Source organism: Semicossyphus pulcher, unplaced genomic scaffold, assembly GCF_022749685.1.
Source record: "Semicossyphus pulcher isolate SPU_LCO1_2020_fin unplaced genomic scaffold, fSemPul1.0.p SCAF_15, whole genome shotgun sequence".
In the NCBI taxonomy this organism is placed as follows: domain Eukaryota; kingdom Metazoa; phylum Chordata; class Actinopteri; order Labriformes; family Labridae; genus Semicossyphus; species Semicossyphus pulcher.
Window position 1 is genome coordinate 4,678,363 of NW_027211659.1, and position 27,721 is coordinate 4,706,083.

The 27,721-nt window shown below is 43.4% G+C and overlaps 1 protein-coding gene across 1 annotated transcript in view; it reads right to left on the reverse strand.

The window, feature by feature from the left end:
- The window catches only part of slc49a4 (solute carrier family 49 member 4), a 69,084-nt gene that overhangs the window by 28,063 nt on the left and 13,300 nt on the right, over positions 1–27,721 (reverse strand). The window contains exons 3-6 of the mRNA XM_069663353.1: positions 23,847–24,118; positions 23,017–23,146; positions 14,078–14,186; positions 6,022–6,089 (exon numbers count right to left, since the gene is read on the reverse strand). Coding sequence (XP_069519454.1) covers positions 6,022–6,089; positions 14,078–14,186; positions 23,017–23,146; positions 23,847–24,118 — 579 coding nt within the window. The remainder of the gene's footprint in view (positions 1–6,021; positions 6,090–14,077; positions 14,187–23,016; positions 23,147–23,846; positions 24,119–27,721) is intronic.

Consider the following 27,721-nt stretch of genomic DNA (forward strand, 5'->3'; position numbering starts at 1 on the left):
CGTTTGTGTTTCAGTGAAATTAACTTTTGTTTTATTGTAAACATTTCTCCAACTTCCAAATAAAATGTTCTCATTAAGGTCTTTTATTTGCAGAAAATGACGACTGGTTAAGAAACCAAAAGATGCAAAAAAAGATGTTTTTCAGACCTTGAATAATGGAAAGAAAACAAGTTCATGTTCGTGTTGAAACAACAGAATACGAATGTTTTAACTGAAGAGTTCAGAGATCTATATTTGGTGGAATAACCTGGTTTTTAATGACAGCTTTCATGCATCTTGGCATGCTGTCCACCAGTCTGTCTCTCCACATTACCGTCGGGTGGTTTTCAGTGGGGTGCCATGACATGAAGAGAGAGATGCTGGTTTAAGGAACATTTCGAGCGGTCTCTTATTTCTTCCTGTAGCTGTACACGTCACTGATTTTTAATGATATATCAAACTCTTAACATGTCTCCAGTTATGTAACTCAGAGCTCTCAGTGTATAAATAGGGTTGTGTCATCTCATGAGGTAATGTCAGAATTAAAAGCCCATCTTTTACACAGCTCTAACAGGATTTATCGGCCGTTAAGATAGGATCATTTAAGTCGTGTAGAATCAGATTCCAATTTTCTGCTCACCCAGTGCCCGCAGGGAGTGATGAAACATCATCATCAGTGTGATTGTATCTACAGGGCCTGTCTGTGTTTTTAAAAAGAGACGAGCAGCGAATAACCTAATAGATGTGGACAGTTTAATATGATGACCAGCATGCAATTACAGATTGTCCCTGTTTGCAGGTGAAACAAATTATGCAGTGGCTGATACTCATTTGTGTTTGCTCTATCTCATCTCATTAACCTGGAGTTTTGTCTGCTTCTGACAGTTGTGATGTTAAGGAGAATAACCTGCTTCTGTTTCCTGCCACTTCCTCCTCCCTTGCCCGTTCTACAGCTGATTTTCCTGATGATTATGAAGGACTCTTGTTAGTTATTCTCTCCATCTCTTCAATCTGTACAGCATCTCACTGTCATCCAGTCGGATTCTGTCTGGGACACATAATCAAAACAGCAGCCAGACAGATTGTTTGTCAAACGTTTCCATGACGGATGCCGCACCTTAAGGCATCCACCGCTAATTGAAGCTGCTGCATCAGGCTTCCTGCCATTCAAACATCCACCGGCAAGGCGATGAAATGTTTGCAAGCAGCTAGTGTTTTTTTTGGCGAAGGGCAAGTGCATGTCCCCAAAGATATTTATTTTAAAAAACACAACCTGAAACTGCAACACCTGCAGCCTTAAAAATCATTTACAGGGGACGATTTTCTGCCGCCTGTGGCAAACTGTGCTCAGCAGTGGCACTCGGTGGCGCAAGCTAGAGGCAGAGGGACATTAACATCTTACGGTATGCCAGTGGCTGAGACGAGGGACAAAAATTGCTCTCTGCTCAGTTCATTAGCGCAAGCTTTCCTGGGAGTGTGTCTAATGATGCCGTATTGCAGCAAGTTTGGAAGGAGAAGGAAAAAGCAGAAAGGCAGTTTTAAGCGGGTACAGAGATAACGATACGGTTAAGTTTCTTCTGTTTTTGCTATTTTATAACAGGTTCCTTATCAAAGGACCTCAGTCTGATTGCATCTAGGGCTCATCTACCAACAGGCATCACCAATCAAAGAGAAGAAGAGAGGAAAAAAAAACCATCCGCCTGGTGACTGATGATAATTAATGAGAACGTCTGCTCCCTGTTGTGAATGACCGAGCAGCAGCGGCAGCAGCCACAGATCACAACAGGTGAACACTTCAATCAGGTTCTGGCACAGCACAGCTTTATTACACAGATATAAGTAGATACTAATCATAAAGATGAATGCATAAATGGTGAATAAAATCTGACTTTGTAATGGGATTCTTGTCTGGGATAAGAATAATAAAAATGTGTATCAAGTCGCTTACTTCATTAAGACGCAGTTCAACTAGGGATAGGCTTAACGGGGTAAAACATTACCCTATTTAAAGACGGTTATACCGTTTTTCACCCAGGGATGGGGACGAATATTACTCGCGCACCTGCGCATGCGTTGTTTTCGGCTACAGTAGTTTAACTCAGCTAGCTTACACGCACCACGTCAGCCGTGACCAGGAAAAGTGATGTCTGGAAGTACTTTGACAAAACAGACGATAACGTGCTGTGCAAGATACGTGGTGTTAAACCTGTATATCATAGAAATACTAGTTCAATGCTTAACCACATGAGCTTAAAGCACAAGGAGAAGCCAGCGGAGACAGACAACAGGCAGCCTCGCATCACATCATTTGCTAGCTCTGTTAGCACACGTCATGATGATACCAGAGCTTGCTAATAACAGACATTGTGACTGGAGATATGCTCCCAGTAAGTGTTGTGGGAGGAGAAATCTTCCGTGAGCTGATGGCGTTTGTTGAGCCGGAGTAAAAACCACCATCACGCCGCACAACAGGCATATAGCCTACTATATCCGGGCCGGGAGGTCGGTGTCCGACGTATGTTTTGTTAGCGGTAAAAAAATAGATATTTGCGAGTACTCGATTTCTTATTCATAAGGTAATTAGATTACTGGAAATGCCCATCCGTATTTCACCATCCATAATTTACCGATTGTTCACCGAACTACTTTAGCCTTCTCACTTTGCTTCTCTTGAGTTATCCCCACCTCCACACACCTCTGCTCTGCTGTACCTGAACACAGCAGCTTGTCCCTCCTCTCTCTGCTTCTATCTCCCAATGTGTGTCCGCTACATGTCTGTTGACGTTCATCATGAGCTGTACGTTTTACAAAGTCACCAAAATAACACAACTCGCGGTTTAAATTTTAAACCCACGAACCGTTTTCACGGCAGCAGGTGAGGCGCGCGTGAGGGAGGCTCATCGTTTTTCAGTAAACATTCAATCGTGGATGAAGATCTTGGAGGGATAAAACAAGAAACACGATAGAATTAGTCGCCAAATATATTTGGGCGGCCCGGGAAACACTGAGGGAAGTAAATCACCCCTCCCTAAAACCAAAACGTGTGCTCATCCTGGTTTCGACGTTATTGCAAATCCCACCCCTAAGTTCAACCTGAGGCATCTAAATCATACATTTTCCATTTTTGGCCTTGCATCATCCTAAAAAAATACTTTTCAAAACCTGTCTCCAGTCAATGAATCCTAAAAGCTGATAAAGAGGAAACTGTAACAGTAACTTTCCCCCCAAGGATCTTTTTTTAGAGTCAATGCAGCTGATCGCAGAGCAACAGTGTCGTCATCAACCTGTTCAATCACGGTTGATTTTATCAGAGTGCTTTTCAATCACTGAATATTAATATTTCACTCTTAATCACCTGCTCACCAACTGTTTGCAAGGTGAACAGGTAGCACTTATGAGTTATAATGTAATCACTTAGATACATGTTCAACACAACTGCAAACCAGCTACAGAAAATAGCCCCAAGTTGACTTGTATTGCTCGTTTTGAAATCAATAAACATAAAACAGACAATAAACCCCCAAAAAGTGAGATAAAAACCGACAGAGCAAAATATCAGTAACAATTTAATGACATGAAAGCGTCATTTTGAAGCCTCGAGTAAAAGAAAAAGCAGAAGAATGAAATAAGGGAACTTTTCTATTGTTGTTACCTGAACGCAAGAACAATCTATAGCCCCTTTTACACTTCCTGTTCAAGGCGGGATTATTACGCAACACATACAGGTGAAATGGTGGGGCGAAGTCGTTCCGCCTCTGAGCCGGCATCGGAGGTAGTAACAGAAGGCAGAACGGCGTCAGTGTGAACGGCGTACAGGCAGGGCGGAACAGTATATGATGCACGCGCTGTTTGTTTACACCTCGCGCATGTTTTGCTTCCGCCATGCCGGAACACTGTGTAAAAACACACCGAGACTAGTACGTACCCTTACCACCCATTGCACAAAGAGCGATTGAGGTGCAGGCCAATTGTTTAAACTAAATTCCATTTAACTATCAACTGTTGCACCGAAGAGAGCCTAATCAATCCCTCCACTGGCTCAGAGTCCACGTAATCAACACCAATAATTCACCGGCTCTGTTTACATACACTTTCATCTCGTGCTGCAAACAGCTTCATTGATTAACAGTGGGAGTTATGGGCTCATTTCCCTGATTACAGCTTTAAGAAAACAGTGGGTCCGCCTGGAAGTGCTGATTGGGCCTCAGCCGGCAATAAACATATATTTCCGTCAGAGCAGGAATGAATCCCTTGCTTTTGCAGACTCCACACTTTGTCTTTGCGATGTGGCTCCCTATCCATCAACGGAGGCGAAGTGGCTGTTGCATTAGCATCTATTTCCCTGCCTGTGTTGCTGGATTCAGGTCGTATATTAAGAAAGTAGATGAGATTAGGCGATCAGGAGAGAGAGACCCCCTGCTTAACCTTAATTCAACCCGCAGCTGGTGTTTATGTGATTTTTAAAAGTTATCAATACCTTATAAAGCCTTCCTGGGTAATACTGTAGAGCACAATATGAATGCATACAGCGAGCTGAGTTATTCCGCTGTGCAGAAAATTCAAAGGTTCCTGTTTCTAATCTTGTTTGTCAGGTAGCAGAAGGCACAGCCGAGGATATCAAACGGAGCATGAGTTGGTTGTTTCCGTGCGTTTTGAACGGCCTTGTGAACTTAAAAGCTCTTTGTTCACAGGGGTCTTTTGTTTTACGATAGGCGAGACGTGCATTTATTCCTGCAACAAATGGTTTAAGCCGTGTGTCAACCTCCCTTCAGCAACATTAAAGTTACAGAACATAAAGTCGCTTCATGTACTCGACCTCCACCTCCATCTATGCCAGCTGTTCCCAACTTAATGGCTTGTGGCACCTTTAAATGTAGCAATTAGGGATGGGCATTTCAAGCAAAAATACTATTTGATATTCACTGGGAACTATTGGACAATTATTCAAAGATCCCCCCCCACCCCCACCGTGCAAACACATGCTGACATAAGGAGAGAGAGACCGATTTAGGACACTTACTCACAGCTCTGTTGGTTTTAATTTCAGGTCCAAGTTTGTACGGAAAAAACTCCCATAAAACGCAGAGTAAATCTTCCTTATGTAACACACAGACATGGATCATTTCTCATACTGTGCATAGATGTTGTACGACTTTTGATATGCTAGTTTTACCTTTCGAAGTTTGCACTTGACGTCATTTTTGGACTTCCACACAGAACTCTCTGACGGCTGCAGACGTCTCTGCATTTTTACCGACACCTGGCACAAACGCTTTTTTCTTCTTAGCAAACAGCATTGACAGGCGCTACAGCCATCGTTTGGTGGAAGTACTGCATTATAACCAGGCACCGGTATAACCATGGTAAATGGGGGCGGCTGTGGCTCAGTGGTAGAGTCTGTCGTCTTTCAATCGAAAGGTCGGAGGTTCGATCCCCAGCTCCCTCAGGCTACATGTCAAAGTGTCCTTGGGCAAGAAACTGAACCCCAAATTGCTCCCGGTGGCATAGCCAACGAATGTGATAACTGATCGACAGTTGGGCACTTTAGGTAGCAGCCTCTGCCATCAGTGTATGAATATGTGTTTATGGGTGAATGTGATATGTAGTGTAAAAGCAGCTTTGAGTAGTCGCAAAGACTAGATAAGTACTATATTTACCATATAGTTTTAAGATGAGATAATAGTCGCGTAAACTTTTTTTTAATTCTTATAAATTAATGACTATTTGAATAGTCAAATTCATGACCCATCAGTATGGGTAGTAGAAGTATCAATGTCTACCGACGTGTGGCAGGGCTTGAGAGTTGCCAAGTTAAATTTGCAACAAGTTATAAAAGATATTTATGTATTGCCATATTTCTCTCTCTGGTTTACTTTACATAGTGTTTTCAGTTGCTGAATTGATCGTCAGATACCTTAATTTATGACTTCTACTGCAACACAGCCGTGTGACATAACAGCATTGGAGCCTCCCACTATGAGCATGATGTCAGAAGAAAATGGCCAATGGGACAGTCACACAGCTAGGTATAGAGAAACTTACCTGGCCATTGCTACTCCAAACACGCACCCACCGACACTCGACCAGAATCCAATCCAACCTGCGTCCACCTGTGCGTTAGAAAAGAGCAGAGGATAGTGGTGTAGAGTGGAGGAAGGTAAGAGAGAAGAGAGGAAGAGATGAGAAGGTTATTAAGCGTTCCACATGCAGTCAGTGACTGTGAGGACAGAGGCAGTGCAGACACTGAGTGTCTGAATCCTGCCGAGGCCTGTCAATCACCGTGTAAATTGCAGGGCCGCATTCCTATGAGCACGGCTCTGTGTGTGTGTGTGTTTGTACGATTGTTGTCCTTTCTTATTCACACGCATGAAGGCCAAAGCATTCACTTGGACTTAAAGTCAAGAGAAAGGACGTTACAGCGAAGGGACTGCAGCAAAATCAATATGTGGTAATGTGTGGCACACGTGCACACATACACACACACGCAAAACCAATCAGTGTGTGGCACTGAGGCGAGAATGTCTCCGAGTGCCAGCGAAGGTGTTTGGTACCCATCAATCTCCCCGAGGCAATAACTCACATTCAACCAAATCCAACCAGATGGAGGATGAGACGGCGAGGGAGCGGAATCTAAAGTAGGATCTGATGCTTTTTGCTTAATCATACTCTGCAGCGACCTGTCAGGAAAGTCTATAATGAAGAAAAGTGGACTATCAAAGTTATTAAATGTAAAATGTTTTCTGGCTTAGAAAGTGATGAATGTCAAAATGTCATTAAATCTGAGCTAAATTACACCCCTTTGGGAGCCCTGTGTGGGCCTGCCTCATGTTGAAATGCTAAAAGCTCATCGGAAAGGCAACGATCTCTTGTTTGGCACGGCCCGAGGTAGCTCGCTGAACGACGAGGATCAAGAAATTTGATTCACAAACATTTTAAAACACCCACCACCCTGTGAGACCTATAGCAGCCGGTTATTATCCATGTAGGCTGTGCAACACAGTGCAAGCGTTTCGAAGACGGATAATGTCACACCAGTTTGCACACCATGTCAGGAAGCGAAACTCAAATTGCTTGCCAAGCCATTCCAATTCTGACATGCAAATTACTATGTTTGATGTGTAGGTGGACAGTTAATTAACTCCATGATTCACAGAGCCGTGGCACCCTAAAAAGGGCAGATTCGAAGCCTAATCGTGTCTTCCACACTGAGATTGTGTCACTAAGCTGCAGATGACTTGTGTTAGTGCAGAGTTTGTTTTTGCAAATCATCTCTTTCAATTACTTCTTCTAAGTCACTTCAGACCTTATCCTCAGCTTGGTTCATATTTTTTAGTCATGTGACTTCTAAATGGCCACTCTACTTTTAAGGAGCGCAGTAAGGCACCTGTTTCCTGAGTCATACTCATTACGGTGACACTAAGCTCCGTGCTCAACCCTTTTTACGGCAGGTCTTTCACTTTTCCACCAGCAGAGCTCACACAGCAGGCGCTCAAGCCCCAAGGACAGCACTGCTTTTGTAACGTCCTGATTCCAAATCCAAGAATAAGGCATCTTAAAGACCTCAGTCCTATCATGCTATTATGAGGAGCTGGAAAATGGGCCCTGGAAAACCTCCACCAGACGACGTAAAACACGTCCTCTGGCAGAGGCCAGGGAGCTCGCTAAACTACACTTCCTCAATCTAGGACGCCCGCCTCCGATGTCATGTCTCGTTCAAAATCGGAGGGAGGGGCGCAATGCACGCTGGGTGTTGTAGGAATGTAGAATGGGCGAAACTACGAGCAACTTCCTCCACAGCTACGGCGCCAATTTCAAATATTACTGCTTCTATCGATTACAGAGAACACCAGCTTTGACTAACAGTGGCTTTTCCAGGGGCGAACTGCTCCTCTAATCGTTATACTTTTAATATTCTATATGGTTTGAATGGCTCTTGTCCTCGTCTCACCCCCGCTCCTTCTTTCTACTCAACACAATCGCAGTGGAAAGTTTGCTGACAAAATATTGTGGCTGCAGGAAGGACATTCTGACTGCATTGGAGAACGATGCACAATCTCTGACACAAAATTGAAAAAGGATGGCGATGCAATCACTAAGATGGACTTCTGTCAAAGAAAAACTGCCCAATTCGGTTGAGTTATTTCTTTCCCAGGTCAAGCGACAACCGCTGTGTCTGCAGGGCAGAGGTGGTAAAGCCTTGAGAGGCAGTACTTCAAATGGTTGCTTCATGACCTCGACATCTTATAGTCAGAGGCCAGAAAGATGCTGTGTCAAGGTTGAACTCACGGTATGTTCACCCTTTATGTTGGGCTGTTGCTGAAAAACATCCGTTGCCAAAACCTTGAGTTAGAAATCCCTGTGCATGTATGTCTACAAGTTAATACAGTTTCAGCATCACCTACCCTGTTAACTTTTCTACCCTGACGACAGTCTGATCACCACATCGCCTCCTGCTGCATCGTTCAGCAGCCAGCTGATCCCTGCATGTCTCCATCTCTCTGCCTTTCATTTACGAAATCAGTCGTTGCAAGTTGTTGCAAGGACTTCTGGTGCCTTTCTGGAAATCGCAGCAGGAGCACTGTACACACAGTCCTGGCTTTGTGCTTGAGCATTTTTTTGCAGGTTTGTTTTGCCATCCCCGTGTCAATAAGGACATTGATACTTTCAGAAGACCCTCTGCTGTGGAGTAGACACAAGTTTGTTTTTCAAGTTTTAGAAAGAAGGCAGCGACATTTGTCTCGTCTGATGGCAACTGCTCCTGCTGCCTCACAGCACCCCTGGTTATCGCTCAATCAGACTGCCCGGCTAGCTGAGAAAGCACATGACAGAAGCATCTATATTTTTCGGGGGGAAGAAGAACCCTGAAGAAACAGCTGGGAGAAAAATGGTGACAAAGATCACCAGAGAGAGAGATGGAGCAAGATCTGGAAACAGACAAATGACTGCATGAAGCAGAGGATGAACGAAGTTGAAAAATGTTTAACTTTAAACCTGGAAAGGCTTTTTTTTTTTCATTTAAGATTCTTTTTTTTAAAAAACTTTTTATGCCTTTATTTTTTAGAGAGAGGACAGTGGATGGTGGCGGAAACGGGGGAAGAGAGAGTGGGGATGACACGCGGCAAAGGGCCGAGGGCGGGAGTTGAACCCGAGGCCGCCGCTTCTACGACTATAGCCTTTGTGCATGGTCGCTAATTTAACCGCCTTTGACATCTGCAATAGAGAAGACATTACTTTAGATCATTACACAGCTTTGTGGAACACTTGAGAACTAATTGTTCTGTTATGGAATTCTACAACTGGTCACAACAGACCGTAAAATGTGGTCATTGTCTGGTCACCCAGATGTCATGACCAAATCAAATCTTACTTCAGAAGGTTTGGTCAATTTGATGTCAGCCCCTTATAGAAATATATCTGTGAGCCAGTTGACACTGAAGAGAAAGAGCGCCCATAGGAGTTTAAAGTCGAGCTGAAACAGCATTTCCAGAGTATCTAGCTTCCGTATCGTGACGTATTTCCGAATGAAACAGGACGTGCAGGCGGGACATATCATTAGAGGGATTTGATTTGATTGTTGAGAAGTGGGCGTAGACAGACGTTCTCCACAGCGCAGTAGCTAGCTAACTGACCGAGCGTTCTTGGTGCTCTGCGGCTAAATGTTGCAGATTGATTAACAGGTGGATGTCATGATATTATTGGTTGAAATTGGTTGGTGCTAGCTTACGTAAGCACACGTGATATTTTGTTTTACAGGAAGAAAAAAATGATCGGATTTTGATATAAGAAAACGAAGAAATGGATTTTCTGTATTTTTTCTGGCCTATATTGTCAAATAGATGCACAATATTACCGGGGATGTGATCTAAAAGGATTAAAAAGACATTTTTCATTTCAGCTCGACTTTAAGTGAATAATAATTGCAAGACGGCGAGTTTGAAGGCGGCTGCAGAGCTTACCAGCGCCATTAATGCAGTTGCAACCGTAGAATATAGTAGACTTTATGTTTAGAGGAAGTAATAATAATTTTTAAATCAATAAAATGATGATTTCCAAAGCAATCTTTTGTGTCAAATTATTGATTTACTAAGTAGAAGAATAATGTACAGCAAGTGGTACATTATAGTGGAAATCAACCACTACAGTGTGATACAGGTCACATCCTGGCCAGAGAAGACCGCTGGTTTGAAAGAAGTGTCAAATAAGCCATCTAAGTTAAGCTGGAAAAACCAGCCCTTCACAGAGGTGGTGGCCTGAGACACCACATATCACCCACCTACAATGCAGCGTTGAATTCTCTGCCTGAACACCTGCGATCACACTCACAGGATCATGTGAGCCCAACGACCACATCAGGGGGTACTAACGACGCTTGTTGCCATTAGGTCAACGGCCCAGCTACCAGTCACTTTAGAACTGAAGAAGCCTTTCGGACGAGAGGTGAAGCATCTTCAAGAACTTCAACCAAGTCCAGTTGCCTTTTGGATTAAGCTCTCATCCTGAAAGGGTTTCTAACTGCTTTAGCAGCCTGCTTGCTAAATATAGCCCCTTTCACACTGACAATTTCCTGAAAATTTCAAGACAGTCTGCCCCTGATATTTTTCAGGTACCCTTTCACATTCGTCTCTCAAAGCGGGAGATTTTCCCTGTCGGATGGGGAGAGGGGGGGGGTCTCATGAGGCAGGACATGACGCTGCAGAACTCCCTGCAGCTGCATATACTCAAACAATCTCTCACAGCCACAAATGTCTTCATCTCTCCAATCTGCAGACATCTTTGCTTTTGTCGTCTTGTAAATTATGTTTTAAATCATTCTGTTATGCGTCGCTCTTCTGGTTTCTCACCGGGGGCATAATATAAACGTGGCTCACTCGCTCGTGGTGAATGTCCCTGACTATAACCTGCTGCGTCACACATCGGCTCACCCTGACTTCTTGCAGAACTTTATACAAGGCGTCGGGCAGGAAAAAGACCGCATAAAGTCGGGGTGAAACATTTGGTTCACACGTGCAGCTCACCCGGACAATGTCGGGAAACTTACAGGAGTGCGTGTGTGACAGCGGCTTATGACAGGAATGGGAGACAAAGAAAGAACACCCTGTGGAAATAAATCAAGCTGGCTGGATGCTGGCATGTAGGCGGGATGCATTACCAGATCACAATGTGGTCTGTGTGAGCCTGAATAAAGGGAACGTGACAGGATGTAAGTGGACATAAAAATGAGTATCCTTGCTTCCTGCTTACTCAGAGCTGGATCTGGTCTGCATAGATATCACTGACTGCAGGTACACGATGTATCATAACAGAGTGACAAGGGCTGAACACACAGGACAGCACTGGCAGCAGGACAGGTGTTGTTATTATCAGCAAAGTAAAGCAGTGACAAGGTAAACGTACCTGTTTATGAGGCGGCCGCATGCAACCAACAATCTAAACTCAATTAACAAATTATTGGAAAGCGTGAAGAAATAAATAGAAAGTATGAAATTGAATTGCTCTCCTGCTATCAGTGCTTTGTGCCTTAGCTTGAGGGTGCGTACTTTAAATTACCAGAGAAACAGTCAGACTGTAAGAGTGAGCTAATTCAGCTCCGATGAAAACGCATGGGCGATTGGGGGTAGAATGAGGACGGGGGAAGGAGTCACGTCGCTCCCTGAACGGCATCTCTCTGCTCCGTTTCTGGATCTGACAGAATCGACAAGCGGATTCGGAGACACGTTCTGGGTGTGCAGGTTCAAAGTAAGTCAACAAGATGCAGTATTTGCTTTCTTCATTTCAACATGACGCAAGGAACTAACATGCACACGACTGAAGTACAAAGAAAAAAAGATGCACCACTTTCCTATTATATTTGCTTTTAACCTCAAAAGTCTTCTACCCATTTGAAACCCTTACCATAGCTCACCTCGTTGCAACGCTCTTCTACTCTTAACACACTTACATCTTCTTAACTAGCATCAATACAAGAAATGTGGAAGATGAAGGGGAAAAAAAGTTTGCTCAGCTAACTCTTCACCGTCTCATCCTCACCCTCCTCTGTGTGCTCTCATCTCGAGCAGAAGCTTTGAGATGATAACCCTGATAAAAAATCTCCCTTTGTCTTTCGACGTGCTGCTTTGTCGACACCTGAAAGATGCAAACTACACAAAGCTCTCCCTCCCACACTCGTGGCTCAACCCAACTTTTCTTCCTCTTTGGCGTGTCTCAGGCTGGAGATGATGAGCATGCTTTCAAATGCTGAATTGCGATTGATTAGGCCCTCCACACGAGATAGGCAGAAGCAGGTTCAATGAGTGGAAGAAAGGATGAGAGAAAATCATTGCAGCAGGATGAGTCATCGTTTTCGTCTTTTATTTCCAGGTTCCTTGCAATATGACTAAATGTGTTTTTGTTATGTGAGGGACGGAGCTTTTGAACTTTAAAAGTATTTTCACAAGACGGTAAGAGCACTTTAATAAACCCTTACAGAAACGTTCAGCCGTCTGCAAAACACTTCTGATTTCAGCCTTGAGGTTAATTGTCTTTTAACACGTCCAGTCTCTCAGGCCTGCTTTAAAATGAATTGCGAGCTCTCCGTGCATTGCCGTTGAAGTGACAATAACAGGCATCCTCGTCTGATAGTATTGCAACTTTCTATTTCAAGATGCAAACAGAAGAGAAACCTCGCCAGCTATTCAGCCCATTGTTCATCAGAGAGGGCTAGACTTGTGAAAAGCTTTGCAAATCGCTGGCACAGTGAAGGTTTTTAAAACGGGGGGGAAAAAAATGAAACCTGGCACATGGACCGACGAGTTTCTCGTGCAGAGTTACAAGATGAGCTTTATTTGGTTGTTATTTATCTACCTAAAGGGTCACCGGCAAAAAGGCTACAGTGTTGGGCAACATAAAGGCTGACCTTGTCCAAACATTTTCACAAAAGCTGCTAAAAATAGCAGCGCTGACGAATGATTGTGGCTTTTTGATTGACCACCATTGGCACCGTTTGTGCCATTAAAACAAGTATATTGTGTCCATTACTCCCACCCACGTGAGCTTTGGACCAATAGAAACTGACCTGAATGTGACACACCACGTCAATCTGTCATGAATCACTCAACTCACTCAGGTCACAACGAACCGTTCCTGCGGCTGTTAACTTTCTGAACGCTTTTAAGATCAATTACTTCAAAGTATAAATGCTGTCAAGTTGAGTTCACCAGCAGTTTGAATGAAAATGACCCTCTGTTTTAAAGTAAGTGGAATTAATTATTATTCCGTTTATCACTATGAAACAGCTCTGAAGTATTTAGGTTGATAAGTTTTACAATACAAATAGTTCCAGTGGTATCTAAGAGTGTAAATGGTAGTAAGCATAAGCTTAATCGGTGTTACGCTTACGAGGGAGGCCTGGCCCTATAAAGTTTGAGAACCTCTGATCTACAGCAGGTTCTCTCAAATGGGCCTGCAAGTACCCCTAGTGGTCATTTGGAGAACTGCAGGGAGAACTTGAGATAGAAATATATGTCACGCTTTATTCCTAAAAATAAACTTTCAACTGTCATAAAAAACATAATCACGCTGAAGTGCACATCTGTTGGTTATGTTGTTTGTGTTTGCTAGAAGTTTCGATACTGAATGACCGACAAAAAATAAGAAAATGGTGTTGTGCTTGCCGCAGACAAACAGATTAAAAAGCAGGAGTAGTGAAAGTAGTGAAGTAGTGAAACACAGCGAAAGAGAGCCTTTCAGCGCTTGTTTTAAACCCTCCCCAGGCTTAGAAATTAGACACCATGCATGAAGCCAGTGGACCTCATTAAGTTTTACTCAGTCAAAAGGTTATGTTCAACTTAACCCACCACTGACGGTGCAGAGCTACATTGTACCATTTTTGACAGGCTTTGTTTTGGGGTTTTTTGCTATCAAACATATTTTGCACGGTCAGGGCATACTTGGATGAAAAAATATTTCAGGGGATACTTTATTGAAAACAGTTTGAGTAACAGAGCTCAATAGACACAAAAGAAATGGGAAAATGTGCACGGACAAAAAAGCCTGCACAAAACTACTCAGTGTTATTATCGTTGCCTGCTTCTTATTAAAATCTACAATACAAGATTCCTACCTGGTTGACTTTGGCCGGTGTGAGCAGCATGTCGAGGACTCCAGCCCAGCCTGACATCACTCCCATGGGAACAGCATAGGCCAGTGCTAACATCAGGAACCGGTGGTTTCTAAAAGGGACAAAAACACATGAGAGATTCAGTGCTAACAATGTGAGCTAATGTTAGCGGATCTTATTTTTCTGCCGTGTTTCCCAGCCCGTCTCTCAAGTACAACCTCCACTCTGGCCTGAGATGAAGCAGTGAAAGCAGCTTAATGGAAAGTCTCCTTCCCTTTCTCCTCACTGGTGTTTGGACGTCTGCCATCAGCTCCGGGTCTAGGTTACTAGCCCATGGTATAGCTGTCACTTTATATATACACACACAAACACACACACACACACACACACACACATACACACAGGCCTGGCTTTTTGCCCTGCTACTGTCACAGCAGAAGATATAACAGTGCAGAGTGTAGCGACAGAGAGATAAGCAGCTACCTGAGCACACTGTCCAGAGCTGCCAGAATAAAGCAGAGAGGTATCACAGAGGGCAGCATGCACTTTAAACTGAACAATACGGTCCAGAGCTCAGGAGCAATCATCAAAAACTTTAAATAATCAAACTGAATGTAAATCACTCCTTCTTATTTAAGACTGACAGGCTGAAACTAGAAGAAGGAGAAGAAGGTGGAGATGGAGAAGAAGAAATAAGAGAAGAACAAGGAACAGAAGAAGAAGGATAAGAACAATGAGCAGAACAAGAAGGAGAACAAGGAGCAGCAGCAACAGAAGAAGGAGAACAAGGAGAACATAGAGCAGCAGAAGAAGAAGGAAGAGAACAAAGAGCAGAAGAAGAAGAAGACGAAGGAGAACAGGGAGCAGAAGAAGAGGAAGAAGGAGAACAAGAAGCAGAAGAAGAGGAAGAAGGAGAACAAGGAGCAGAAGAAGAACAAGAACAAGAAGAAGAACAAGAACAAGAAGCAGAACAAGAACAAGGAGCAGAACAAGAACAAGAAGCAGAACAAGAACAAGAACAAGGAACAGAAGAAGAACAAGGAACAGAAGAAGAACAAGAACAAGAACAAGAACAAGAACAAGAACAAGAACAAGGAACAGAAGAAGAACAAGAACAAGAACAAGACCCAGAAGAAGAACAAGAAGCAGAACAAGAACAAGGAACAGAAGAAGAACAAGAACAAGGAACAGAAGAAGAACAAGAACAAGGAGCAGAACAAGAACAAGGAGCAGGACAAGAACAAGGAGCAGAACAAGAACAAGAAGCAGAACAAGAACAAGAACAAGGAACAGAAGAAGAACAAGAACAAGGAACAGAAGAAGAACAAGAACAAGGAGCAGAAGAAGAACAAGACCAAGACCAAGGAGCAGCAGAAAAAGAAGTACAAGAACATGGAGCAGAAGAAGAACAAGAACAAGAAGAAAACCAAGGAGCAGAACAAGAACAAGAACAAGGAGCAGAACAAGAACAAGGAGCAGAACAAGAACAAGAAGCAGAACAGGGAGCAGAAGAAGAACAACAACAAGGAGCAGAAGCAGAACAAGGAGCAGAAGAACAACAACAAGGAGCAGAAGCAGAACAAGGAGCAGAAGAACAACAACAAGGAGCAGAAGAAGAAGAAGCATAAACACATGCTACACACACGTTGGGGGATTTGGTGCCTTGCCCAGTAAAGGAACTGGCACCTCTCTCTCTCAGCTACCAGTCCCAATTCCGACCACACCAAGACTTGAACCGGCCACCCTCCGGTTCCCAAGCCAAGTACCAGACCGAGCTACTGTCTACCCTTCCTAAAAACTACCGTCTTTGTCAGCAATGATTGAAACATTCGTATTATTTATTATTATAAAAATAGGGGTGGATTAAAGGTGTTTATTTGAAGTGAAAATTATTACCTATGATTACTTTTAAATTATGTTTTTATTCCTTATTTTAATACTCATTGATTTGACATTTCGTCTGCAAAATATCAGAAAAAAGTGAACAATGGCCGTCATAATTTCTCGCCCCCCGGGGTGAAATTGCTTGTCTTGTTTGGTTAATTATCAAAGATTTTCAATTAACAAAAATATTACACAATAAAAAGACAGCATGCGGTCACATTTAAGAAGTTCACACCAGAAAAGGCTTTCAGATTTTTACTTGATAAACTGCTATCGATTAAAAAACTTGCTGAATTATTTTCTGCTCATTGACCATCAATAAATCTGCTCGTCTTTTCAGCTCTAGTTAAGTTTAATGTCAGTGTCTGGGTGCTTATCAAGTTATCAACAGAAATCAACCTGTACAAATAAGAGGTGAAAACAAGCCCCGTCTCCCAGCTGTGATAAATGGCTTGAGGCTACAGATATTGTGCTGCAGGGTCTGTCTGCTAACATCTCATCAGCTCACAGTGTACTGAGAACAGCGGCGGAGAAAAAGAGACACCTCCATATGCCTTCTTGTGTATGCACATCCAGTACACACACACACACACACACACACACACACACACACACAGAGCTCACCTCTTTAGGCTGCTGGCACTCCTCCAATCACATGCAACCCAATTACAATCACTCGGAACACCCACGCTAATCACCTTCGCCCAAAGAGGTGGCATGCAGATTTAAATCAGCGCCACCTCCTCAACCCTAACAGTATGATTAGAATCGCCGGGCGTCTGACAAACGAGGCGAGGCTTGCAAAAGCGGGCAGAGGATTCAAAGATTGTTTTGTTTATGGGCTCTGTTTAACACCTGCATTCATTCTCCCACCTCCTTGTCGGTTACAATGCAGGAAGCATCCTGAGCAGCATCGTGCAGGGACATCGAGATAACACTCGGGGCCTCCTGTACCCCTGCTAAGGCTTCAAACGCGAAACACAAAGACAGATAAACACTTTAAGTTGGTCTTTGAGGTGTAAGCTACGGGAGGAACTGGGCCAAAGAAACATAACCTGTAGAGAAAAGGCGGTGTTGTGTTGCTGTAAACATATTCACACCCTTTCCCTTTCCCTGTCTGGTGCGTTTCAGACAATGCACTACTTTTATTCACTGAATGCTTTGACTACACAGAAAGCCAAAACACAGGATGTCTACCTTCTGCAGGCCTGTCTTTTTAACAGTACTTTTATTGTGTTTTTTCCATTAACCATTAGAATTGTCAGTCTAGCAGCAAATACAGAATACCATGAAATGTATAGGCAAGGAATAAAACATAAAACATGATTAAAGCTGCTTTCCCACTGGTCAAAAAACCCACTATCACCCACTAACACCCAGCTTTTTTGAGATGACTCTGCAGTAGACCCGGGTAATTATCGCTCCGGCTCCGATCTGCATTGATGGGAACACAAAACCCGTGTCGACACGCTAATCTCCGCCCTCTTTCGGGCGGCAGATGCCATGCTCCGTCGATCTTCTGCGACTCTTCGTCATCTCAGCTACAAATTCCGCCCGTCTCCATCGGAGCAGCGCTTGCACATCGTTCCAAATTCGTCTGCGCCGAGTTTGATAAACAGACTGAATGATTAATATATACAGTAAAGACCTAACCACCGTAACATCTTCACCGTTTACTAACCCTGTTTCGGGCGCGTTTGTGACGTCAGATGGTGACGCAGCAGAAAACAGACCGACAGGAGTATACTTCACTGGCAATGGGAAAAGAGACAATCGGCATCTGTAAGCCGGTCTTTCGCGTTACTTTCGCGCCAACATTCAAGGCCATCCACAACCTCGCCCCCCCATATCTGTCCGACCTCCTCCATGTTCCCGCTCCCTCAGATCCTCTTCCTCCTTACACCTGTCTGTCCTCTCAGCCCGTCTCACCACTATGGGGAGCAGAGCATTCAGCCGCTCTGCTCCCCGTCTCTGGAATTCATTACCACCGCAACTCAGATACATCGATTCATTCCCCGATTTTAAATCACAACTCAAAACACATCTGTTTAAATCTGCCTATTCCATATGACTATAATTGCTTTGTCACTTTTATTGTTTTTTCTCTCTTTTAATGTGTATTTTATATATATATATATATATATATGTATTTATATATATATATATATATATATATATATATATATATATATATATATATATATATATATATATATATATATATATATCTATCTATCTATGTACGGCGTCCTTGAGTGCCGAGAATGGCACCCTTCAAATAAAATTTATTATTATCATTATTATTATTACTTTCAGTGGGAAAGGGGTATGACACTACAGCAGATACAAATGCAGATTCTACTGTAAAAACATAGACACAAAAATCAAGTGGCCTGCTGCTCTTTATATTCCTATCCAAGTCACCCTGCCTCACCAACACCTCAGTCTTTGCTTTGATTGATCATCACCAACATTTTGTTTAAAAAGACTTTTCTTTAGTAATGCATGTTGGTTTCCACAAAGAACAAGCGTTGATACATCGTTAATTTATTGATTCATACTTTTGATCAATTTTAACCATCCTGTAGCTGTTGATCTTTCAGCTTGTAAGAGACAGAAGTCTTTTTGCACACAGTCACTCTAAATGTGTGTCAAAATGTCAGTCAAAAATGCTCCCAAAATGAGGATCCTTTTTTAAGTGTTGCAGTTTCTATCCACGTCAACAACTTCCTCCCAGTGTATCTGGACCACATTACATTCACAGAAGCACCGTTACATTTTGTCTTTTCCGAAGCAGTGTGAAGTTTCTTGGCCTTGAGAAGACGAGTGTGGAGGTACAATCATAAAAGCCTCATGATGGAGCATCCACTCTGCTTTTTTCTCAGCACCTTTTTCATTAACCTTGCCACAACAGCAGGAAATCAATATCCATGCACCTTTCTTCCCTGGCCCGGAAGCTTATTTAGATAACCAAATGTAAGCAAGCAGTCGCTCCTGATTGGGAAAGAGAGGAGTTGTTTTTTTCCTCTCCTTTCCTGCTGGTGATGAAATATTTCCGAAAAAGTCTCAAAGCTGGCGGCGCTATCAGCTAAGTGCTATTTGTCCTTGGCAGACCCCGGCTGGGGATCAATGCATCAAGATGACAACTTTCAAAGCCAAAGTGAGTACGACTGAGGGGAGGGAGGAATCATCAATACTCCGGCTTCAGGCTGTTTAGTATTTCCCTCACACTGTGATCAGAATACAATGATAACTTTGCACCACGTGCAGAGACGCTCAGGCTTCTAATTAGACTGCTGCTGTGGAGGCAGATGTGAACAGCTGGAAGCACTCATCACGCTGAAGATCATTAACCAGTGCTCAGACCCTGACAGGCTCAATGGATGAACAGATCCATCAGTGGATAGGTATCAGGCAGAATAACTGACGAGTCGGCGACCACCTGCTGCTTCCATTTGGTCAGCTTGTTAAAAACTTTACTGAAGTTGCGACGATTCAATCCGGAGGCTTGTTACAGACACTGATCCTATCACACAGATCAGGTACTGCGCAGATAAGCTCTATCAATGTCATACAATTCTCTTTATGCTGCATTTATCGGGCTATTGCTGACTATCGACTGGTCCCACAGCAGTCATGTTTCCTCACACAAAAACGATCCAAAGTGGTGTCATGCAGTGACGTTTACACGAGTGTCCTGGATCCGTTTTGTTATCAGTAGCTGAAAATACCCAAAGTTCAGGGATTGTATTGGGAGATAAAGGAACAGTCTGTAAAACCTCCTAAACTTAAAAAATTTGGTGCCTAAAGACCCTTAAACATCAAATTTCGTGTATAACATCAAATTATCCTTAGCGCTGTCGCCCCACAGATAGAAGCTTCCTGGTTCGGACTTAGGGGCACTTCCTGTGTGGGGTCTGCATGTTCTCCCCGTGCATGCGTGGGTTCCCTCCAGGTACTCCGGCTTCCACCCACAGTCCAAACACATGCTTGTTAGGTTAAGTAGTGACTTGTGAGGGTGAAAGGTTGTCCGTCTCTGTGTGTCAGCCCTGTGATTGACTGCCGATCAGTCCAGGGTGTAACCCCGCCTCTCGCCCAATGACAGCTGGGATCAGCTCCAGCTCCCCTGCGACCCTGAACAGGATAAGCGGTATAGATAGTGGACGGATGGATTTCTTCAAGTCCTTACCAAACCCTAAACAATTGGACGACTTTGCTGATAGATGTAACACTTGTTGCACCAGCTAATCAGCAAGAAGCATCAAGTAGACTCATGAGGGTATTTAAGTTGAAAACAGTTCCTTTTGGAAGCCGGAAACAGGACTGATGAATCAAGTGAACCTTTAATGAATATTAACATGCTGTAAAACCAAAAGAAGAAGCTAAAGGAGGCTAAAAAAGGGTCGACAGGGCTGCTAACAACAGCTATTTGATCATATTATAATAAAAAATGTAAAGTTAATAAAAGTTTACAGTGTTTTGTCTTCCTCCTGTATCGATTCAAATGGACTCCAAAGTCAGGTTTCTTCCCGTCCACTTGCTGCAGGAGAACTCTGAGGTTTGGTGCTGCTGGACAGAGATACAACACGCTGCCCAAACAGGTCACTGGACAGCTGCCTATCACAAGTGGAACAGAAACCCTCTAAGCTGGATAGCCTAGTTAAATTGGCAGGTCTATGTGTGTGTGTGTGTGTGTGTGTGTGTGTGTGTGTATGTGTACATCTGTCCGACACTACCGGGCTAGTCCACGTCATCTATCTAAGAGGAGCTCTTACAGGAAGCTAAGCCTCTCTGTGCTGGTCGGAGGCCTGTGGAAAGCATGGCACTATAGTGAAGCTATTTCACTCTGCAGGGGGACCAACAGAAGCCAACAAGGCCAGGCCAACTCTCCGGCTGCCATCTCCCCGGCTTTCTCTACCCTTTTAATCCCTGGCCACTGCCACAGGCCTTGTTCCTCCAAAAGCCAGGCAACAAGGTAGAGCTGACTGCTACCAGGCGATGCCGTTTCCTCATTGCCTGGAGGAGAGATATTGCATGGATGGAAAGGGTGCCAGGGTATAGAGACGAGGGTGTTGCAGCACTATAGTGAAGTGTGATTCAATAATCGTATCTAGAGTTGCTCTTAGCTCTTCCCTTGTGCCTTTCCCGAAGAAGGAACAAGACACAGGGGATGAAACATTAATATATTCAGGACCCTATAATAGACCGTCCCTCTTTCTGATAGGCACCCCCAGAAAAGTTATCAGTCGAGAAGTGCCCGACTGAATATTGTCAGTCGAGTATCTGCTCTTTTTTAAGCTGTTGCACTGCTGGAGCAGCGGCATGGCAGGCTGTAAACAAACAAGTGTTAAAATTGTGTCCATCGATTTTACCAGGAGCTGAATCATCCGCAGAAGTCTCCTTTTCTCCACAACAAACAGAAACAGATGGTGTTTGAAACAGATAAACCACCATTTGCTAGGTAAATAAATATCTCTCTGATGCCCGTCTTTGGCATCACAGGATGTCAGAGGGGACTGCAGGATGAGCTAGCGCTAGCTTGTTTCTGGCTGGTTTAATGGTTAGGATTCCTCCGGAGTTCATCATATGGATGTTTTTATCAATGGACGATTTATTCACAGTGGTATCTTTCTCTTCAAAACAAATGAACCTGGTAATTGAAACCAGTAAAACACTGAGCTTTGGGTTAAAACTTCAGGGCCAATGGGATGCAAGCCAAGATACCCCGTCTGACCACGACAAAGCCTCTGGGGACAGCGGTGAACATGCCGGGCATGTAGCCAGCGGTTAGCGATAAACAACTTCCAGTCAAGACTTCCTTTTCCGCGTGCTGCATGGTTAACAGCTTTTCTTGTGAATTACTTTCATTAACGGGTCTTACCTTTGCCGAAATTTCAACATCATGTTGCAGGTTAGTGAAAAGTAAAAATCAAGCTTTGTCAGGTCTGTCCTCAAGAGGAGAAGAAAACTACTTTCAACGGAGGTCGGATCGATTGTTTCTGATGCATTCGAGGAAGTCAGGAAATCTGAACGCTGAACGGCTTTCGTGGCACGGCAATTTACCTCAAGTTGAATTTCAGATCTAGAACGGATTGTTAGCTGTTAGCATGCAGCTCAGATGATCGCTGATGGGAGCTGGGATGTCATTACGGCGGATTATGTTCCGCCTGCTTTTGCTCTCCTCACTGATTCTTTTTCCTGCATACGCCGCAGCCTGCCGATACGTGATTGGTCAATAAAACTTGGCGTAGAACAAACAAAACGTCCACGTCCCTGCCTATTCTCTATTCACGGATTCTACATTTCAATGTAGAATCCGTGAATAGAGATTAAACTGCCTTTAACTTTAGCCAACATGCTGATGTGGTTAAAAAACTACTTAAACTGCAAAAAAGTAGCCGGCAGGAAAGGTGTGTCGTAAAGGTAAATTTAGCTGATATAGGTGATAGCAAAGGAACAAAAATACAGCTTCATGTTGTTCAAGTGCAGCCCTACTCTCTAACAACATGGTCAGCTGCGTCTCGTGACTTCATTGACCCCAGTGGTTCTGATGCTGAGGTGGTTTCCAACACAACTTCTATTTTAAAGCTTCGTAATTAATCTGGAGGGAAAGCTGGAGTTTCTTTGATAACAGCCCGAGCAGATGGTGAGTGGCAGAGGCCTTCATTAAGATTCCATATCCTTCTCCAACTCTAGACTCTGTCACTTTAACTTTATAAGACAAGAGGCTTGCGATGCATCAGTAAATAAGAAACCAAACAAGACTAATGGATTTGTAGACACAGTTAGAGTGCACTGACTGATCTGCAGAAATATGCTCTTGACTGCTTTCTCGGAGTCTGTTGTCGTAAAACAAAACAGCACCTGAAACCAAGTTCAAAATCACAACTGAAGCTTGGCTTGCTTTACACGTCGACACCGGAGTTAAATCAAGGACACATCAAGCAGAGTACAAAATAATGTCTCAGCAAAAGGTGTCAGCTGGTATTGGTCTTTCAGATGACTTTGTTGATGTGTGTGTGCCAAATATCCGAGCGTGTGTGTGTGTTTGGTGTTACCTAAAAAGTCTGCACATGCTGTTCCTGTAGCTGAGTCTCTGGCTTGCAGCGGCCACACTTGGAGGTATCGGTGGGCGTGATGGGAAATAGAGCACGACTGCTGCGAAAAGCACAGCGATCGCGGCCAATTCTGCCAGAGCACAAAGACACAGATAAAAGAGAGGTGGTTATTAGTTTTACAGATAAGACAGTGAGAACAATTTGACATTTTAAAAAGGTCAGGGAGACATCTTAAAGTCTGCTGAAACCATCCCTTGATTTAACATTACAGCTTAGTAGAAAAGACTATTGATTTAATACACGTGCACGTGTCACACGATTATGCATTTAGGCAGAAAATTGGTGTCAAATTATTTTTTTGGACATCGTTCTTAAGACTTAAAAATCTCAGGAGCAGTTACCTTCCTGTCCCCCTGATAAAGCTGCATTCCCTCACACAGATCCATCCTTTCAAGAGGAAGCTAGTTGCAAATTTTAATTTCTCCAACCTCCAAAATTTAGGTCAAAAAAAGCTGCCTGATTTGTCCTTTTAGTAATAACAGTACTAACAATAGCACCCCAAGTTAAACACAAGCTGCAGCCCTGATTTATTCCAGCATGCTTGTTTCTACGTCAGTGTTGCTTTTAATTTTCTGAATCAGTTAAGCATAACAGTCCCAGCAATCTATTTTGCAGAGGGGTGCTTATGAAGATCATAATTCAGTTTTTTTGGCTAAATTCTCGCAGCCCCTCGCCTGATTGTGTTTGTGTCCCTTGGCGACGCTGACATGATGTTGAAATGATTTGCTATCGATCGTGCCTCCCCGCAGAGGTTCAACACTCGCTGTTACCTGCATACATAACCAGCTGGATCCGGTCTCGGATGGTGCTGTCTGGAAGTGCTTTTTCCAACACGGTTCCCGTCTCGGTTTCATTGGGGGACGGCACAATCAGAGGTCCGATTACGAACGACGCAGCGCCTCCCAGGTGAGCGAAGAGTGAGGCCACGGCCGTCGCGGTGGCTCTCTGGTCGGGGGCGAACCACGTGGTGGAGAGGAAGGGGCCGGCGCTCATTATAGTCGGGCCGGCTAGACCGTTCATCAGCTGACCTCCGTGAATAAACCTGTAACAGAAACAGCAGGAAGAAACAGCTTCAGGTCCCCATTCAATCAATGCCCCATTCCAGGTCTTTTAACGAGACTTTTTTCCAAAACAAAGGAAGTAATAAAGTGTCATGTAAAGGAATTATAAACAGGCTGTTATAGAGCTGCAACAAGAAAGCATCATAAAGTAACTACTTAAAGCGACAGTAGGCAACTTTAATTCATAAGAATTTGGTAGCTGGTCTGGTCTGAATCAAACAACCAATCAGGGTTAGCTTTCCACGTAACTAGCCAATCACAGCGACTCTGTACAAACTAGCATCATCCGGCTTCCACGTGAGTTGAATTTCCTGTACCTCGTTTGCTGACAACGGCCGACTAAAGAAGCAAAAAGAAGCAAAAAGAAGGAAGAGCTCGGAGGAGAGAAAAGCTACAAAGAGAGCTCTAAATAAAAAGAGGGATGAGACGAGTGGGAGTGCGAGGGGCTAAGGAGCGATGCAGAGGTTGCCCTGTTTCTTCTTGACAGCTAACAGTAGCAGTAAGCTCCAACACCGAGAGGTAAAGAGGTGGTTCACACCAAGAGTCATATCTATAATGATAACTTTAGTAGCATTTGAACATTTTGCAGCAATAAAATGTACTTTTTGGTATAAACAGCATCTCTCCTCTCTCTCTCTCCTTGCCTCGGAGCTGCAGAGAGACTCACCGCACAACGGCTACATGGCACACACCAGCTGCAAAATGCGTGTGCATGTTTGGTGTAGCGGAGTGATACAGAAAGGCTGAATGTTTTCTACATGGGAATGTTCATGTTGCTTACTGCCACTTTAAATCATTGCTGACATTTTTGATAATCAATAAACTGGAATTAATTATAAAAGAAGACAAAATTCTTTGACTCCAGCTTCTAACTTGTGAGTATTTTCTGGTTTTCCTACTTCCTGCTTTAGGAAAGCCCAAGATTATGAACATTTTACCATATTCTAACACTTTATAGAACGATAACTAACAGATTGATCAAGAAATAAATCAAGAAACTGATCAGCAATGCAATTAATTGTTTGTTGCAGCCCTAGAGGCAAGTGAGTTTTTTTTATTTACTTTAAAATAGACCCATGACTAAATGAAGTAATGACGCATGTGTTATAAATATCTGACAGAATAACAACAGGTGAATGGGTGAAATAAGGTGTAATTATCGCTGAGGATCTAAGTAACAGCCTGTCGGCGAGAGTCCAGGTTGCAGCACAGTCTAACTTGTGCACCTTCAGACTGAGCTGTGAGAGACAGATGTACTCTAGTATGTCCCCAGATGCCACCAGACCCCTCACCACCTTCCTCCCCCGTTACAGAACTGTCTGACAGCCAGCCGCATGAGACGGTGCTCGGCTGATTGTCTGTGAGCTCGGTAAAGACACTGTTCATTCAAAGCGGTGTCAGACAGCTCAGTGGGAAGAGACGGAGGAAGAGGCAGAGACAGAGAGAGAGCAGATAAGGCAAGTAAGAGGACGAGGACGGGTAGTTCTGAGGTTATGGTATTCAAAACGATTCAGTTCATTTGTGTGCAGTTTGACAGCTAAGAGTCCTGATGATTCTTATTCAACAGTAGTGAGTTCAGGCTGGACGGAGAAAACTGGGCGTTTTTATTTAATCCAGTATGACCATGACCAACATGACCAAAACTCTGAAGTGGAGATGACAACATGATTTATATCTGACGATTGTTTGACATGTACGTTTTGGTTTTGATTCTAAAGTGAGGAGATGTTAAGTTGTGTTGTCATTTTCAATGAAGAGCCTGTTTTTGGACCAGAGACTGTATAAACAGACGGACGACATGACAGCTCCCTAAAAGTGAAGCCAAACCCTCTCTATCGCCCCCTGCTGACTGGCTGCAGTATAGGTCATAAAGCCGCCTCCTCCATGTTAACAGATGGGACATGAGTCAGACTTTAAAATCAAAATACACGCCAAATATATTTTTCTCAAACATGGTTTCTGTCTTTATAGTTAGTTCTTATCATGCTGATTTAAGTTTTTTTAAATTAGTTATTTAATGCTGTAAAAAGGATGATTGACAGCTCTGTTGAAAAATATGGCTCCTGCAGCCGATCTGTTCCGGATTAGCAGAGTAGAGGAGGAACGGAGAACCAACACAGACCAACACAAGAAGCTGTTCAACTGTTTTCACCCGGTAATTTAAGTGTGTGTTTTGGTTGGTTTCACCCGCAGATCTCTACTGCGCAGCTCTGGCTTCAAATGACGTCACCATCGCAAGACGGCAGCGCCCATCACAGGGGCTATTTTGTACAATGAGAGTAGATAGAGAAGCGTCGTGCATCTGTATATACAGTCACTGTTTTGGACAAAGTTTCAGAAGCTACTTTGGGCTCTAGAAAGATGTGAGCTGTTGACATTTTCTTTAAATGGCAGATCAATTAATGGTGTAAATAACTGGCGTTCGCAGCCCTACAAAATGATACAAAGTCAAAACCTTACGATGAAAACTTTAAACATGTTTTCCTCCAACATAAATAATAAACAAAAAACATAGCAGCATATATGACCTTTGGCTTTTTAAAAACTATGCAATGAAATATCGAGTAGAGAAGTTTACAGTTTTCAAATCTCTGTGCTCAAGATCCACTCTGATCAAACACCCAGTCTTACATTTAAAATAAAAAAGCAATATCTTTGGATTTAAAGCGACCATATACTTTCAGTGTGCCTGTATTCCTCTGCCCTCTAACTCTTTTTAACTCTGCTGTCCGCTGCCTCTGGGATTCACAGTTTGCGTTTCATGGCGGAATACAAAGTGCAGCGGTCAGTGACAGATTGATTGGAGAATAACTTGTTCACTCTACATCTCCTTCCCACATCTAACACCGGCTAACACCCCGGCCTACACAGCAGCACCTCCTAAAATACTCTGTGGCTCTTACTTTTTATTCATCCCACTCATTCTTTCTTTATACGAGTCTCAGTCTGCGTTCCTCAATTAACTGCAGAAGTTTCCAACAAGTGCAGATTGGTGCACTTCTATATGGAAATGTTTACAAAGTAAGTGTCCCCCTTTTTCATCATATTCTGGGTGCAATAGATAGCCGCAGAATAAGCTGGTTATCTGCATTTGACTCCTCCACATCGAGCCTCTCTGTCGTCTCTGTAACAAGTGAGTCACTTCAGCAATTGAGGGATGAACCCAGAGTCGGGACACCGCTGCATTCTCCACTCTGCTGTTTGCTCCTCAGCTTAAGACGAGTGATGGAGGACGAGAGCGACAAGCGATGAAATTTATAACCAACACTGTCCTTTTCACCTCAGCATGTAGACATTTTTTACATTTTTATGTCATTGTTTCTTTGTTCTATGACAGACTTCAAAGATGCACCTCCTCACATGGTTTAGGAGCACATCCTGATGTCTCATGTAGGCCTGGGAAGTGTCCAGATACTAAACCGGGGCATCTGCTGTTCTGGTTCTTTTCATTAGACAAAAGGATTATTCAACTTATTCTATTAAAAAACACTTTCATCTGATTATTGAAGCAACAAGGAAACTGCGTAATTTAAAACAATAACTGTGACCTAGTGGGAAGCCAGGCATGGAACTGGGGCTGGTAG